The sequence below is a fragment of the Aulonocara sp. 'chitande type north' Nkhata Bay genome, linkage group LG10, assembly GCF_057382095.1.
Source record: "Aulonocara sp. 'chitande type north' Nkhata Bay isolate Kocher_YH1m ecotype deep benthic linkage group LG10, A_spYH_male_GT1.1, whole genome shotgun sequence".
NCBI lineage: Eukaryota > Metazoa > Chordata > Actinopteri > Cichliformes > Cichlidae > Aulonocara > Aulonocara sp. 'chitande type north' Nkhata Bay.
The window spans coordinates 14467178-14483018 of NC_141353.1; the positions used below are offsets into that span (position 1 = coordinate 14467178).

At 35.0% G+C, this 15841-nt stretch overlaps 2 protein-coding genes across 3 annotated transcripts; one reads left to right on the forward strand and one right to left on the reverse strand.

The window, feature by feature from the left end:
- Positions 1-3634: 3634 nt before the first annotated feature.
- Positions 3635-13604, forward strand: LOC147320448 (claudin-15-like). Of its 2 annotated transcripts, XM_086308453.1 has the most exons (6): positions 3635-3921; positions 6194-6358; positions 7058-7139; positions 7254-7364; positions 7460-7576; positions 12962-13604. In XM_086308453.1, the coding sequence occupies exons 1-5, from the start codon at positions 3705-3707 to the stop codon at positions 7551-7553; spliced, it is 669 nt and encodes a 222-aa protein (XP_086164579.1). In that variant the 5' UTR covers positions 3635-3704; the 3' UTR covers positions 7554-7576; positions 12962-13604. The 2 variants fall into 2 exon arrangements, with proteins under 2 accessions (XP_086164579.1, XP_086164578.1); XM_086308452.1 differs by lacking the exon at positions 12962-13604 and having other exon boundaries at positions 7460-7994.
- LOC147320449 (thialysine N-epsilon-acetyltransferase-like) lies at positions 8926-14483 on the reverse strand. The gene is made up of 6 exons (XM_086308454.1): positions 14333-14483; positions 14123-14174; positions 11843-11926; positions 11264-11365; positions 9365-9405; positions 8926-9197 (listed from the first exon to the last, which is right to left on the reverse strand). The coding sequence occupies exons 1-6, from the start codon at positions 14393-14395 to the stop codon at positions 9018-9020; spliced, it is 522 nt and encodes a 173-aa protein (XP_086164580.1). The 5' UTR covers positions 14396-14483; the 3' UTR covers positions 8926-9017.
- Positions 14484-15841: the final 1358 nt, after the last annotated feature.

Here is a 15841-nt window from a genome sequence, read left to right on the forward strand (position 1 = left end):
TCCACATAGAAAGGCCCCAGCCTGCAATCAAACCCAGGACCTTCCTCCTCTAAGGTTACATTGTTAACCAACACAACAGTACTGACGAGACCAAATCAGCAGATTAAATTTCATTGCACGTTTACCAGCTGCAGCAAAACTGTGTTGACATTTCACTGATTATTTATTCACTTCTACAAAGAGGCGGCTTGTTCTTACTGAGAAAAGAAAGACAAGGATTTTCTAGAATAGTTGAAAAAAGTGTTGGTCAGAACAGTATGTTATTGAAGGACATTTATCTTGTTTGTCTCGAGTTGAACACGTTTCTTACTGATACTGACCTTAATTACACCATTCTGCGTAATTATTGAAATAAATTATTAACCATCTGATAATGATGAAAATCATGACATGATGACGTGTTCCCCGAACAAACCTGCAATAAATCTGTTTTCTTTTTGATGTTTTAATCAAACCCTACAGCAACAGATTATCAATTATTTTATCTACATTTCTGAAACTCAAATGCTTTTTTCCTGTTGCATTTACCTTGATTAACGCAGGATACGAATAATTGATTTTCCTTCTAATGAAAATCCATGCTTATCCATCCAATTAACCAAACTTGCATGTTTTCGGTCAAGAGGACACCGATGAAGATGAAGAAGAAAAAAAACAAAACACAAAACAGAGAGAGAACATGCAAAAGCTAACAGTTAATGCAGCTTACCATTTATTGAGGACAAGTAACTATCAAAAATGTAAAAAAAAACAAAACAATTGTTTGTGAACAATTCAATATAAAAGAGAAAGACCAGAAGTACTCAGAGAGTGCAGATCTCCACTAGAGCCGCTCATTGTCTGGGCAGTACTTTTAAGGCAATAGTACTGTATTTGTATCTCAGTTTTTCTTTGTTCTTTATAAACTATTTAACTATGTTACTTTAAAATTTCACAACTGGAACATTCTATTCTTTTGTACAAAATTAAAAACTATGGTATTGAGAAGGTATATTTTAAAAACCGCTGCCATAACTTTCCTTTCTAATTAAGCCTCGTGAAAAGTTCTTGTTTCATTAAAAAACAAAAACAAACAAACAAACAAACAGGTATGTTCTGCTTTTGATTACTTCAACTATGTGATATTTTACAAGATAATTGGAAATTCATGTATTATTAATTGTTGTTCTATCTTGCAATGTAATGCTCCTGAAATGGATTGCGTGTTACCTTAACATGCAAATTTTCCACAATTTTTGCTATAAGTTTTGGAATATACGTATTTCAGAGGCAATTTAACCTTGTACAGAGAAAGAAATTTAAAATCAATCACTCTGTAACTTTAATTTTACATAGCAAATGTTGCTTGACAGGACGATGAACCTACCACTATGTTGGAAGTTTTGTGCTGTCATAAGTTTAGCAATTAATCAACAAACAAGTGCACCCACACGCAGACACACATGCTGTCTGGTTATGGTGATTGCCTGTGGAAAAGAAAAATAATGTGCGAGAGAGAAAGAGAAAGAGAGGGATGGGGAAATGTCGAGTACCGTACTAGTAAAACCAGTACTGACGCAGTTACTTCATCAAATTTCTGCTACCTTCAGCACACAAAACCTGACCGAGGTTTAAATATGCTGCATTGTTAAATGGCTTTTGCTGAATTTACTACATTACCAAACCACATATGAATCATCCTCTAAAACTGAAACAGGGGATATTTTCAAAAGTTTTCTTCAGTTAAGTAATATTTTCAATTATGAAAGTCATTTAAATAGACAATCAAAGAAAATCAGATAGTCTCAAGCGAATTTTGTGCAGAAGCTACTGTTACAGTCACATCTTCTATGCAAAATTTCTTTATAAATGAATTTACTTCCTTACCTACTAGTTTACTTGAAGCAAAGCAAACCGTTTCAGAGCAGATTCATCCATATGTCAGTATATTACTAATAGTAGATGGTGGCTGGCGCGGCTAGCTATGGAGAAGCATGGAACAATCTGTGCAATGCAGCTTATTAATTACAGGTCAATTAATCATTAGATAACCACTATGTACCAGATATAAATCACCACACACCCATACACAAGTCAGAAACAATGACTATGCTTTGATTTTGGCTATATTTAGATGTAAAATAATCATCCAGAAATAAAGTTAAGGAATGTCTCGTTTACACCTTATCAGTAGTTTTGTCATTAACTGAATGGTTGTGCTGCTCCTCATTGACTACTTCTTTATGACATTTATAGATCTCTTCTAGGAACGGTGTGGAATAGGAACCCTGCCTAGAAGCTAACTTGGATTTAAAAACATTGACAGTGAAACAACATTTGGAGCAGAGTTGAAAGCCAGGGGTACAAAAGCGTGGCACATATCCAGTAATTACAGCTGAAACGTGAAAGGGATATGCAACGCTTGCAGTAAATTAACTTGCTATAACTAGGTGAAATTTAACACCTTCACTTAAAATCGTTGAAATAATAAAAATAAAATTGTATCTTGAATTATTTTGTCTTGAATAAGAAAATGAAGGGATTAGAGTTAGGGTTGATTTTAAACATCAAGTCCGGCTACTTGTCTAATTCAGTTCAATTTTCCGTTTAAGCAAAGAGGTCAGTGCGGACACAAGTAAATCAGTATTTAAATTTATAGAGAGGAGGGCAGGGAGATAAAAGATTAACAAAACATTAAAAGTGTAATTCCTCTTCAGTACTGTAAGTATATGACAGTACTTTGAACTATGCTTTTGATTGCTGGCATTAAAAGAGAATTCCCATTTGATAAGATACAGACTTTAAGGGGTGATTTGAAGTTTCTTAGAAACTAAGAATTGCTTGAGTCAAAGATGGTAAACACATCACCATTCATTCTGAGGGACAGTCGGGGAGATTTGCACGTGCAAAAAATTAATTTAAAACAAACATACATTTCATATATATTGTACAGTATAGATAAATTCTGGACTTTTTTACATTTCCATACATTTTTTCTCATGTGTAGACACTAATGAATTACAAGGTTGAGTTGTAGCAGTCAGGCCTTTGTGCAGATTCTTTTAGGTGACAGCTCTGCACTTTTTCAAGCTAATCTTTCAACAGAACAGACATTGTTGGATCGATATGCTGTATCACTTAAAAAAAGTATTTACAAATGTTAGGAATTTAAACAGGTCTTTTTTCCTGCTGCAAAATTGTTCATGTTTAACTAGTGCCGCAAAAAGATACTTTTCTGTCCTTTATAAATCACCTAAGCAGCTTCAAGTGTTTGCTTTACTGTTAATTCAGCATTTCCCCCCTAAGTATTTGCCCATGGAACTTGAAATAGCCTCATTAAAATTGAAAGTTACCAACTCCTCAGAAACAGGACACAGACAGAAAGACAAGATTCAGAGATTAACAAAAAACTGGAACTGCTGCAAAACATTCTTAATAATACAAACAGTTAATGTTTTATGAACATGCTCCTTGTTTACTCACATTTCTATGGCAACTTGCCTACCATGTGTAATGTCATGTATTTTGGGCGGGATTAGCACACTTATATTGTAGCTACAGGCTATAAAGCAATGCGGATATTAGTCCAGGTACTAGTGCATGAGGAAAAAAAATCCTGAGTCAGTTCTCACATTCCCAAAATGTGTATCAGATACTGAAGTCGCAGCTAGAGCTCCTCCAATTATTATTACTTCTACTAAATATTAATAAAAATTACTGCCAAGATGAACACGCTCATTGAAGTCGTAGCACTTTTTCTAGGTTTTGTTAGTTGGATATTGACTCTTATAACACTAGAAGATCAGCACTGGAGGGAATCCAGTCAAGACGGCAGTGTTATATTAACTTCTAATCTCTATGAGAACCTATGGATGTCTTGTGCAAGTGATTCAACGGGGAACTATAACTGTCGTGACTTTCCATCCCTTTTTGCTCTTCCAGGTAAGTAAAGTTTTAATTTTTTACATAATATTTTTTTCATCTTCCAAAATACGCCGTTTACAATAATTTAATTAGGTAACTAATATAAAAGTACTTGGGATTATATGCATAGCTTGCATATTCTCATATATGTATTTTTATTCTCTTGATGATTTAGCAAATTTTACAGTCATACTGAAAGAAATGCTTTAAACTTAATATGAAATAATAATCAAATAATCTTCATAAAAGCCAAAAATAAATAAATAAATACAATATCTGCCACAGGCTGTAATCTGAAGGGGTGACAGAAAAAATAAACAGCATCTGTTCAATCTAAACAAACCTTTTGCCAAATTTCTCATGTAAGTCTATTTTTGTCATGTGTGTAAACGCAATGTTCAAAACCATTTTAGGGTTGGTGGTACTTCACTCCATTACAGAACGAGTAAAACTTGTTTTTAGCAATGCTCAGAGATAACATGTTCATTTTAGGCAATTTAGTTTAAAACTGTTTGGAAGAGAGTACATTTTGAAGTTAAATGCTTCTTTTATTCATTACCAAATGCTGGGATCCTAAAAGACTAATAATGAATCTGTCTGATTTGCAGACAGGCAAGCAGACTCGACTTAGGGTCATAATGCAACTATGCATCCTCATCACCTATTACCACAGCTGTTACCATCATCCCTTGTAGAGAGAGTGAAATGAGGAGCCAAAGCATGGCTTGAATCCCATCAATAAATAGTTAATAACATTGGCACAGGACTTAAAGCAAATGGCAAAAGGTGACATGTAGCTTTAAATCTATAGACATTGGTAAGCACCTCTCTGTGGCCCCGTAAGTTGGGTAACATTTTGAGTCTTTGAAAAGTTTGAATAGAACTCAGAATAAAGGGAATGTTGAGTGGGTGAGCTGGAATTAATTATTAATTTGTACTTTTTGTAGTATCTTAGCAGGAAAATTTTCTGACACATTGAGGCTCAGTGGCTAACAACTTCAAGATTGTGTGGGAACATAGTTTGGAGATGAACGTTTACGTCTATTTTTCGTTATAAACCCAATAGTGGAAGCTTTTGCTTCATTTCTGGGCTTTCACAGTTGGATAATGATCAGGGTCGCCCTTCCAAATCGATACTGGAAGGAATTTACAGTTGATGGTAATGTTATCTCACCCCATCAACAATGAAAACCTCTGGATGTCCTGCGCAACTGACTCTACAGGAGTTAATTATTGCCGTGATTTCCCATCTTTGCTTGGTATGTGGTCAACACATAAATGTTCTTGTTTTGTTTTTTAGTTTTATTAAGTTAAGTACTTATTAATTAATCAATTAAGGATTCATCTGGCTTAGCTACTCAAGCCCAAGACTTTCCAAGTAAGATTTTATCTGAAACCATCTTAAACTATGTTGTAAAAATCAGCTCTTATAACAGAGGACTTTAAAAAAATCCTTAATAACAAATAATTAAACAGTCTTTACAACGGTAAAAAAGGTTGATCCTTTTTATGAATGTTTTCATCAACATTTTACTTGTTCAGGGTGTGTCGGTTGTTTACTTGTCTGGAAATTTCTACTGTACTAAGTACTGGTGAACAGAGTAACTGCAATAGAAAATCCAGAAAAAAACAAATGCAATAAAAACTTTGACTGAATTATAATTAATCAATGCCCATTTAGCAATTAGCATCTACTTTGGTTTGTATTTCTTAAGTTACTGTTTAAGAATCAAGTTATGCGAAGTGACATATAAATATTCACCATATCAAAGTGATCCAAAGAGAAAGAGTTTTGTAGTACTCAAACAGTTATCAGTCTTGCCTACAATCCTGAGGCACACATTTCTATACTATGTATTCTGGTTGATTGGTACTAAAAAAAGACCCAAGATGGGCTGTACAGCCCGGTCACAAGATCTGCCTAGACCTGAAAGGATAAACATTTCCTGTTCTCTGAAACAACAGATACTTTTACAATTTGCTGACTATTTTATCAGTTGTGAAATGTGGAATAATTTGAAAATATTTGTGGTCTGCCTGAACTTAATCAACTCATATCATTGTGTCTGTCCTGTGAGATTCAAGGTGGAGCCTCTCACTGAAATGTGAAACAAATGAAAATCTGAGGGCAAGAATTTTTTATATGAAGCTTAATAGAAACAAACAAAAAAAGCTTTTTCTAAAGTTCTTACCAACTTACTGCTTAAATCTTTGTTACTTATTTAGATATAACCATACGGTACACAAACGTATAAATCAATATGTTATTCTGTCTTTTATTTGCACACAGGCTACATTCAGGCCTCTCGAGCACTGATGATTGCTTCAATTGTGTTTGGGTCGTTTGGCCTGGTGGCTACGCTTGTAGGAATGAAGTGCTCGAAAATAGGTGGAGAAAACTATGTTCTAAAGGGGAAGATTGCTGCAGTTGGAGGAGTGTTTTTTTTACTGCAAGGTAAAGACTTGGGGGTGGATGAAAGATCTATGAAAAAAAGGAATGAAAAAAAAACTTTCATTTAAAACAAGCATTTTAGTGTTTACATGTGAAATTTTTGCCTGATTATTTGAACCAGACTTACAATTTGAGAAATGCAACCTAGCCTCCATAAAGTCATGTGACAGATTTAAGACAGTTCACACTCCCAAATGAATGTTTGCACAGAACACCTGGTTAAATATAAGCATGCCTGGTTCGATTTCTACTTTTCACAAGACATGCTATCATATCACCATTATATAATGGTTTACTAGTTCAAAAGGTTATCCTTACGCTAACAAACCTGCTGATATAGGACCGTCATTAATAAGAGTTTATGTATTTCAACAGCACTATTGGTTACCCCATTTAAAAAAACAGTGTGTGAACCCAGTTATAGGATCATCTCATTGACCAAAAAGTATTTTCCCCTGTATTTGAAAAAGCTATATTTGATATATACATTTTTCATTTAACAACATATTTTTAATTTACATAATTAATATGATTTACTGAACTACAACTTGTAAAGTTTTTAAAAAGGAATATAAAAAATCTTATGCAACATTTAGATAGCATTTTTGTTGCACAACTGGCCTAATGTTTTTAAACTTGACTTTTTTTAAATAAAGATATGTGCACTACTCTGTGAATTTAACTTGTTTTTGCATTTTGTAGGGCTTTGCACCATGATTGCCGTGTCTTGGTACGCAGCAAACATCACCCAGCAGTTCTTTGACATTCTTTACCAAGGGACAAAGTAAGTCAATATAATCTGCATCAGCTGAGAGCACATAACATAGATTAAAAATTGTTAATATTAAATAAATATCACAATCAAAATGTCATATAAATAAATCTTATTGTCTTGCAGGTATGAGCTTGGAGAGGCGCTTTATATTGGCTGGGCTTCAGGCACGCTTGCCATTTGTGGAGGCTCGTGCCTGCTGTGTTCCTGCGGAATTATGACTGACAGTGAAAAAATGTAACTGTTGCTGAAAAGTTTAATTCGCCAGATATTATACATATAACAGGTGTATAATTAATATAATAAAATTAAACGTGCCTTTTGTATTTTAGACCGTATCCACTCCAACCATCCTCCAGAGGACACGTGCGATCAACTGTGGCACCCTCTCAGTCTGTCAACTATGACAGAAACGCATATGTCTAAGAAGTTAATGTGTAGACGGAAAAGTAAGAATCTTTTCAGAATCTTTCTGAAAGAGACAATGAGTAAAAAAAATAAATCTGGTATCATTTATAGGGGACATAATGAAAACTGTGACAGTATAATATCAATTACGGTCATAGGTTCCAGGACAAAATCTGTTACAGTAAGTAAATTTTGATGCAAAAGTCACACTTCCAACTAAGCACACAGTTGGTATATTTTGTTTTCTAATGGTCCCATACATAATTTATCACAATAACAGGACACGTGTGGTTTCAGCCAGTGCGGTTTTTGTTTGTTTTGGGTTTTTTATTTTTTCTGCAGGAGCCACTTGAGTAAAAAGAATGAAACAATCATAAGCACAGAGTATATTTACATGTCACTTTGTTGATTTTATACATTTCTCAAGATTTTTGCATGGTTTTTTACTATATATTTACCAGTTATTTACCATTTCACAGTAATCGAATGCCCTAAATTATGAGAATGTTAACACGTTTATGATTTCTGCTAGTGATGCTCAGCGGTGTTTAGCACAGGTGACATTGTTGTTGTCATTATTAACTACTTTGCACAGTCAAATAAAAAAGGACATTCACAGAACTTGCTTGCACAGCAGCTTTTCATTTGAATGTTTAAATCAACAACAACAACAAAAAAAAAAGCTCAGAGCTCAAATCTTGTCATATAACCCACTTAACAACAGTACTTTCTCAGGGCCCACTTTATTCTTTAATGCCCATTTTAGTTTGGTGACACATTGTGTTTTACATTCTCACATAATACAGATTCAACACTTTAAAAATGCCATCTTCCAGGAACAAAAAATCACCTTTGGAGTATCTCACAGTTGCAACCTGCTGGAAAGCTGTGATGTCACATCTGGGATTTGGTTTACCCAATGAGAGTCAAGAAACATTTTGCTGATTGGTGATAAATAATTTAAATGTAAGGAAGAGTTTAAAATATAACATTTAAAGCATAAAGTCATGTACAGCACTTTAAAAATTCGCATTCTTAACATTCTTAAAAGCCTCATTCTTAACAGGTTGTTTTAATATCTCTTCCTTTTCATTACTTAATTGGTCACAGTAGCTGCATCACTGTAAGAGTGAAAGTAATACACTGGGTTTTCAGTTCCTCAGAAACGTACATGAAAACATAAAAATGTACCGAACCACTGATTTATGCTACTCAGTGTTTTATTTAGCAGGGGTCTGTGTTTATGGGACTTTGAGCGATACTATTTCAAGTCTATAGAAGAAGAAATCAAAAGGGATAGCCGTATCACATCAAAAATACTAAATTCATATGTATTTCACATCCTTCGCCCCCTGTAAATTAATTTGTTAAATCAAGGACACACACAAGATATAATTAAGGCTGTTTTATGGAGAAAAATACCAAAAACGTTTTAAAACAAGCACCATTTTGCACAGAAGGGTAAAGAACATAGTTTTCTTGTCAATCTTTAGGTGCTTCATTTGCTAAATTGTCCAGGTTCTGTCCATCAAAGCGGATAGCGTGCCAGCCTTCAGTGACAGTGAGGTCCTGAGCTCCTTTAGCAGCATAAAAGTCTCGAGAGGGAGTGTTCCAATTTAGCACAGACAACTGCAGCCGCACACACTGCTTCTTTTTCCCAATCTGAACAAATAAAAAAATTGTCCTGCTCTTAATCATGCACTATTACCTCGCTATAACACAAAACAGCTGATATTAACCAAAACAGAAGAAAAAAATCAAAAGCGTCCAAATGCAACAAATCAAATTAAAAAAATAGGTTTTCCATACAACAACAAAAACAGTCTTACCTCTGCAACTTTGCTCAATAAGGCTGTACCAATGCCATTTCCTACAGGGGAAACCATTATAAACATGATAAAGTAACAAATACATCTAGATTGATATATATATATATATATATATATTTATATTAGGGGTGCAACGATATTCGTATCGATATTGAACCGTTCGATACAGTGCTTTCGGTTCGGTACGCATATGTATCGAACAATACAACATTTGTAATTTATTTTATCAACTTTCCTTCTGACGATGCTGTCTGTGTGGAGCGCTCAGTGAATCTGCGTTCGACTACTCTGCCTAGGCTGCACTGTCGAGCGCAGATCCACTGATCGCTCCACACAGACAGCATCGTCAGAAGGAAGAGCGCAGGGCAAGCTAGTGAGACAGAAGTTAAGCTCTCCTTGCAACATGGCAAACTGAACCTCTCCCACCCTCATTCAGATCTGGCGTTTGGAATTATTTTGGTTTTCATGTGACGTATGACCCTGAAGGTAAGCGAGTCATGGACTAAAGTAAAACAGTATGTTGGATGTGCCACGCAATGCTTAATTACATTGGTGGGAGCTAGTGTGTTAGCACAGTTAGCTCGTTAACGTGTTGGCCATCTAGCCCCATGCACGGGGCTATCAGGGGTAGCTCGTTAACGGAGATTTGCTGTGTTGTGGCGTTAAGGTCATTTTAACGAGGTTAACCTGAAAGCACTAGTGGGAACACAACGAATATGACTGCACATTTACGCCGACATCATCCTAGTGCAAAGACTAAAACAACAAGCATGCATGCTACAAACTTTACCCGAGTCATTTAGACAGCCGTTGGCACATGATTCTCCTTATGGGGACCTGATATGTTTAATATGCTGCTGAGAATATAGCCCAGAAGAAGCGGATAGTATAGCTTTTATTTTGGAAAGAGACATTTCTCTGTAATAAACTCTTTTCCAAAGATGAGTGATTCCTCAATCAGATACAGGGCTCGCAATATCGCTAGCCCGACGTCCCGGGGCTAGCGATTTTTCCAGTCGGGCTACCAAAATCTATCTCTGCCCTGCCCGTCGGGCTATTGTAGGAAGGAAAAATATATGTCAATGCTTTTGCATTCTTTCGGAAATGTAGCTGGGTAATTATGTCATTGGCATCGGTGAGCCACTGTCAATATGTGACATATTGAAGTCGTGTTTGAATTTGCGCTCGTTTTTTTGCTTTCACTTTGCAATCGCGTGAACTGTGTATAGAGAGCGACAGCACTGATCTGTGAGTGATGATAATTTGTGCACCAATTCCTCTGACATCGTCTTATCAATCGTTAGCTTACTATGCAAACATGACAAGTGAAATCTCCCGCAGCAAGCTTACACATGTGAGAGGTTGATCGCGCAGAGAATCGCTGAGCTTATGTGAGTGAGTGTGTAAAAGCAGCAGGATATATATTTTAGTTCTGCTGAGCCAAATACTGTAAGACGGGTCAGGGTGAAGAAGTGACAGCCAAAGAAAAGCTTACCACAAAACGGAAAAGTTATGACAAATCAGACTATAAGGCAAAAAGAAAGTGCAGCTTTATGGTTTCATGGACAAAAGAATTTCTGTGGATGCAATATGATGAGCTATATAACCGGGGCTGCACATAAGTGGTCCGCAGGTGCGCATTCGCTGTCAAAATAAAAAACACGCACAAGGGTTAGGGTTAAATTTAAAAACTGTACTTTTGAGTTAAAATATATATTTATAATTTTAATAAATGACAAATTAAAAAGGCATGAACATTTTATTTTGTATCGAAAAAATATCGAACCGTGACACCAAAGTATCGAACCGAACCGTGAATTTTGTATCGTTGCACCCCTAATATATATATATATATATATATATATATATATATATACACACACACAAAAAATATTGTACCTCTGAATTTTGGCATCACATACAGGTCCTCCAAATATACTGCCCGTCCCTTCCATGTACTGTAAGTGTAAAAGTAAAGGGCGTACCCGATAACTGTGAATCCTATATGAACAAAAAGAGGCAAATATTTCAAAGGGAAGTAAACATTACGACAAATATCATGGAAAAACCTCTCTCTTCCTTATACTAAACTACACTTTTATGTGGACTGCTAATGTAAAAGACCGCTATTGCTAATAAGGACTAAAGATATTAAATTTAAACTAAAATAATCTAATGCTGACTGTGCAGCTGTGGTGACGTGAGCTGGGAAGTTCCTAATTACTTAGCAGCATTGCTTTGTCTGAGCAAGGTTTATGTTTGTTTCTAACACGTGAAAGAACAATGCTTATCTTAATTTTAGGAAGAATAGCCTCATGTGCCACTGTTGATTTATGAGGTAACACTTGTTCAGTCACAATTTGTCAGACATGTATATCTAAACAGCAAGGCCAGAAGCCTTTTATTATACTGATAAGATCAAGTGTGGCAGACAAGGAAGACTACAATAAAAACAAAAGGCCATGATTGAACATTTACCCTCATTAGACTTATGCTCTTCTGGTACTTCTGCAACGAGGCATTCAAAGAGGGGGTTCTGGCAGAAACCATCGCGCTCTAACTCTAAATTGCACAAGAAAAAGTTATTCATATAGACATGTTTAATCTCTATTTTAACAGCAATAAAAAGCTCTCAAACAAGAAGAAACATCAAAAACATACATTTGAGAAACTGAATTCTCTTTAAAATTGTCTCTTCATTAATAGTAAGTAGTGACAATAACATTTTCTGAGTAGGAGAAGCATCAGGGTCTCTATTAAGCCAGTTGTGAATGACAGTCCTCTACTGTAAATTTTTCCAAAGGCTTTTACTTAAAAGGATGCTTTTGTGTCAAGCTTGGGATCACAGTGTGTCGTCAACTTCTGAGCACAATAGAAAAACACAAGATATCAAAACAATCTGGTTGTATTTGTTTTTTAAAGACACTTAGTAATCCAGCTATCTTTATCTTATAATAAAAGAGAGATTGGATGTATTTCAAAAGAAGCTGCATGACAGTTGATAGGGAAAAGTACACGAAGAATTGCAGTTGACCGTATACACCTATATCTAAGGGACCTAATCCTAATCTTATTCAGTTAATCATTGTTGGACTAATTACCACTCGTTCTCACTGAGCTGCAGTTATTGTTTCAGCTAATAACTGCATCTAATATATGAATTTTATAGTTATATATAAATTCATCCTTCAAGGCAGCACATTTTAAATACCAACTTAACTAAAGGTAAAGAAGCTCATTTCTTTATTTTTTTTTACATTATTTAACAGCAAAAAAAGAAGAAAAAAAAGAATGTTGTACCCATGAATAAATACTGTTTAGTGTGTTATTACATCTTCTAACGAACTAATGTTTTCTGGAAGATTAATTCCAAGTTCAATTCTAAACCTGGAATTCATCAGCTAAAAATACATCAGAACAGGCATCAGGTTTGGTGAAGCCACCATGCTGCCCGGCCATCTTGAATACAGTGACTGGCCAGGAAATTCTTTGAGGCCAGCCTCTGTTTATCAGAGGGAAAGTGTTCTTTTTAGGACACTCTAACCTAACTTTAGCTGGTATAATGTTAGTTTTTTTTGTTTGTTTGTTTGTTTTTAGATGTTCACCTGCTGTGGAGGCAAGTTTCAAAATCAAGATATGATGGATCATACCTATAGTTTTTTCATCAGAGAAAGGAAAGAGACACCACTACAGCAGCATCAACTGCTCTACAACTCAACTCTCACTGTCATCGGACAAATGTTTCACTCACTCATTGACTCATCTTAAACTCCTTTCACCAAGTTCTACAACCTTCTCCAGCATAAATAAATGTGGAAACATATTGACAGTTGAGGTAACAACAGAGATGAACTACAGCAGAACTACAGCAAGAGTTGTTTGTCCTACAGCGACCACCATAGCTAGGATTTTTCACTTGAACTGAGCAGCATATGAAAACAACTCAACTGATGAAGTCTGCTATCTATTGACATCTAGTGGTTAGCTGTACCTTTAAAACATTAAATTCTGCCAGGTTCTATGTCATTAATCTCTCTGGCTTCATGAGAAAAGTAAAATGGGACACAGACACTGTGAAAATAATTAAATTCACCCAAGTTATTTGTGCTGGAAAGGTCTGTTTGGAGCTGGGAATGTTTATACCTTATTCCATTTCTTTCATATGACATAAACATGACTTGTGACAGTTACTGTCATTTGCATTATTGTTGTGTGTCCCTAAACTGTTGAGGCAACAAATGAAAATAAAAGTTTTCTCTACAACAATCTCAGAAAACCTTCTTTCATATTCTGCCATAAACAATTTAACTGTTCTCTCTCTTTTTGTTATTTGTGTTGTTTGATGTGTGGACATACTGCAAATCGATTTCCCATTGGGGGCAATGAAGTTACCACTGACTATATAATTATAAAAAGAATAAATACACAACTTTGATATTTATGTTTAATGATTTTAAAGTGCTTACTTTTTAATAGTGGGGTTTATAATGATGATTGAGTATGACAATCTGATTGTTGGGAGTTTAACCCTTGCTAGTTACTTATTAAGTGTAAACATGGCTGCACTCGATTTAAGGACTGTGGTCTGACTGCCAGTCATTATATAACAAAATTATATAACAATGGTTCATCATATTATACATATGCTTTTGCAGTCGGTTTAAAAAGTCATCATTAAAAGTTATACAGAAAAAAACGGTATGCTTTTAGACAAATAAATCTTTACTTTCCGTAACATTTAACTAATGGGAGAATTACCTTCATGCGAAATCTTCACTTGGTCAGGCATCTTTTCATAAATCGCCAAATCCTGAAAAATGCCGTTTTACCGTTATGTCAACTGAGAAACACACTGGAGAATTATTAGGAAACAAAATCTAACATTTCAGATATTGAGCTAACGTTTAACAGAGCCCTATCAAAGTACTGCGAAGTGGGAAAAACAGAGATAAGTTAACTATAATTCACCATTATCATCCTCGATATGTCTTTGCAGTCTTCCTTCGCAGCACGCCGTATTTTGAAATTCATGTCTACAGTAATTGCAGAGTTTCAGGGGTTTTTTTGCCAGTTTTCAGCTCTAAAAAAGCTACGCGGTAAAAAAAAAAAAAAAAAAGTCTGTACACGCCTTGATACTTCCGCCTTCAAAATAAAGGTCAAAATAATTTTGGAACTTTAAAAAATTTATTATTTATTTATTGATTGATTGATTGATTTTTATTATTATTACCGTTTTGTATGCCTTTCGATTTGGATAAGGCAATAAGTCTTTATATGAGCCCCATTTTACAACTACCAACAACAAAATTTCGCACAATTAGGAGCACTTACGTGCATTTAAAATAGTACAAGTACAAAAATATCCGCCTGCTCCTTTTCAAACAAACCGCACACAAAGACAGTAAAAAGTAAACCTCCAAAGTTGCAGTAAGTGTTGAACCACATAAATGAGCAAATTGCTTAAATATGAACAAATTTCATAAGTTCGTACTTATACTTTTGTTTGTTTGTTTTTAGGGTGCTTAGTCATTTTTCTTGAATATCATTTTTAAAAAGTTAAACTACTGGTTTTTCTTGTTCTTTAGTTGACAGATATTGGATTTTTAACCTGTCAACTTATATGACACGTCAGAACACAACAGGCTTTATGGGGCCCTAAAAAAACAAACAAACAAAAAAAAACCCTGAAATTAAAAGTTTGTGAAAACAGCTAATGGGAGTGAGCTCCCACTATTTTTTCTATATACACTGAGCCCCCTTTAAAGGCTCAACAAAAAGGTTATGGATAACCCATGGACAATTACAACCATTCAGCCATACATGGCTTTCCAACTAAAACAACAAATGTTAATGTTCTTATTTTATTTATGGTACAGTTAAAAGCTTCAAGAAATTTAAATATTGAAATTTTTTCTCCTATTGTGATAATAGTCACCCGAAGTGACAAGTGAGCTCAGTCAAAAACATTAAAAAAAAACAACCCCAAAAACATTAAAAAAAAGATTATGTATATGTACACGTGAATCACAACCCTCATCACACAACACAGGAGACTAGCTGTGTGAAAGTAATAGAAAGATATGAAAAGTGTCCAGTATTTAAACTACTGTATTTGCTTGTGTATGTGGTTCAGCTCTTAAAATTTACTGAAAGAATTCCAATAGGTGCAGCTTTTACTTTGGGGGTGAACTGCCTCAACGTTTCATTTTCACTGTATTTGAAAACTTTAACAGCTGCAAAAGAATTGTACTTCTTTCACCGTTTTTACTTTCAAAGGTCTAATAAAAGTAAAACAACGCAGTTGTGGCCTCTATTTTTCTTTATTGACTTAAGCAAAGAAAAGCCTTTAAAATTCATATTTACCACAAAGTAACACTATATGTCATCTCTATAAATATTGCAGTATATAAAACAAAAGGCATTATTCTGCAGTTTTCACTTGCTGACAGAAATCATTCTGCATTCAGTGACCTTTCG

Bases quoted from the DNA above. Each gene is read 5' to 3' on its own strand.
- LOC147320448 (XM_086308453.1), top strand. From the start codon at position 3,705: ATGAACACGCTCATTGAAGTCGTAGCACTTTTTCTAGGTTTTGTTAGT. The intron at 6,359-7,057 runs GTAAAGACTTGG...TGCATTTTGTAG, and splicing joins AGTGTTTTTTTTACTGCAAG to GGCTTTGCACCATGATTGCC. The intron at 7,365-7,459 runs GTAACTGTTGCT...TTTGTATTTTAG, and splicing joins ATGACTGACAGTGAAAAAAT to ACCGTATCCACTCCAACCAT.
- LOC147320449 (XM_086308454.1), bottom strand. From the start codon at position 14,395: ATGAATTTCAAAATACGGCGTGCTGCGAAGGAAGACTGCAAAGACATA. The intron at 11,927-14,122 runs GTAATTCTCCCA...TGTGCAATTTAG, and splicing joins AGTGAAGATTTCGCATGAAG to AGTTAGAGCGCGATGGTTTC. The intron at 9,198-9,364 runs GTAAGACTGTTT...TTATTTGTTCAG, and splicing joins TATTGAGCAAAGTTGCAGAG to ATTGGGAAAAAGAAGCAGTG.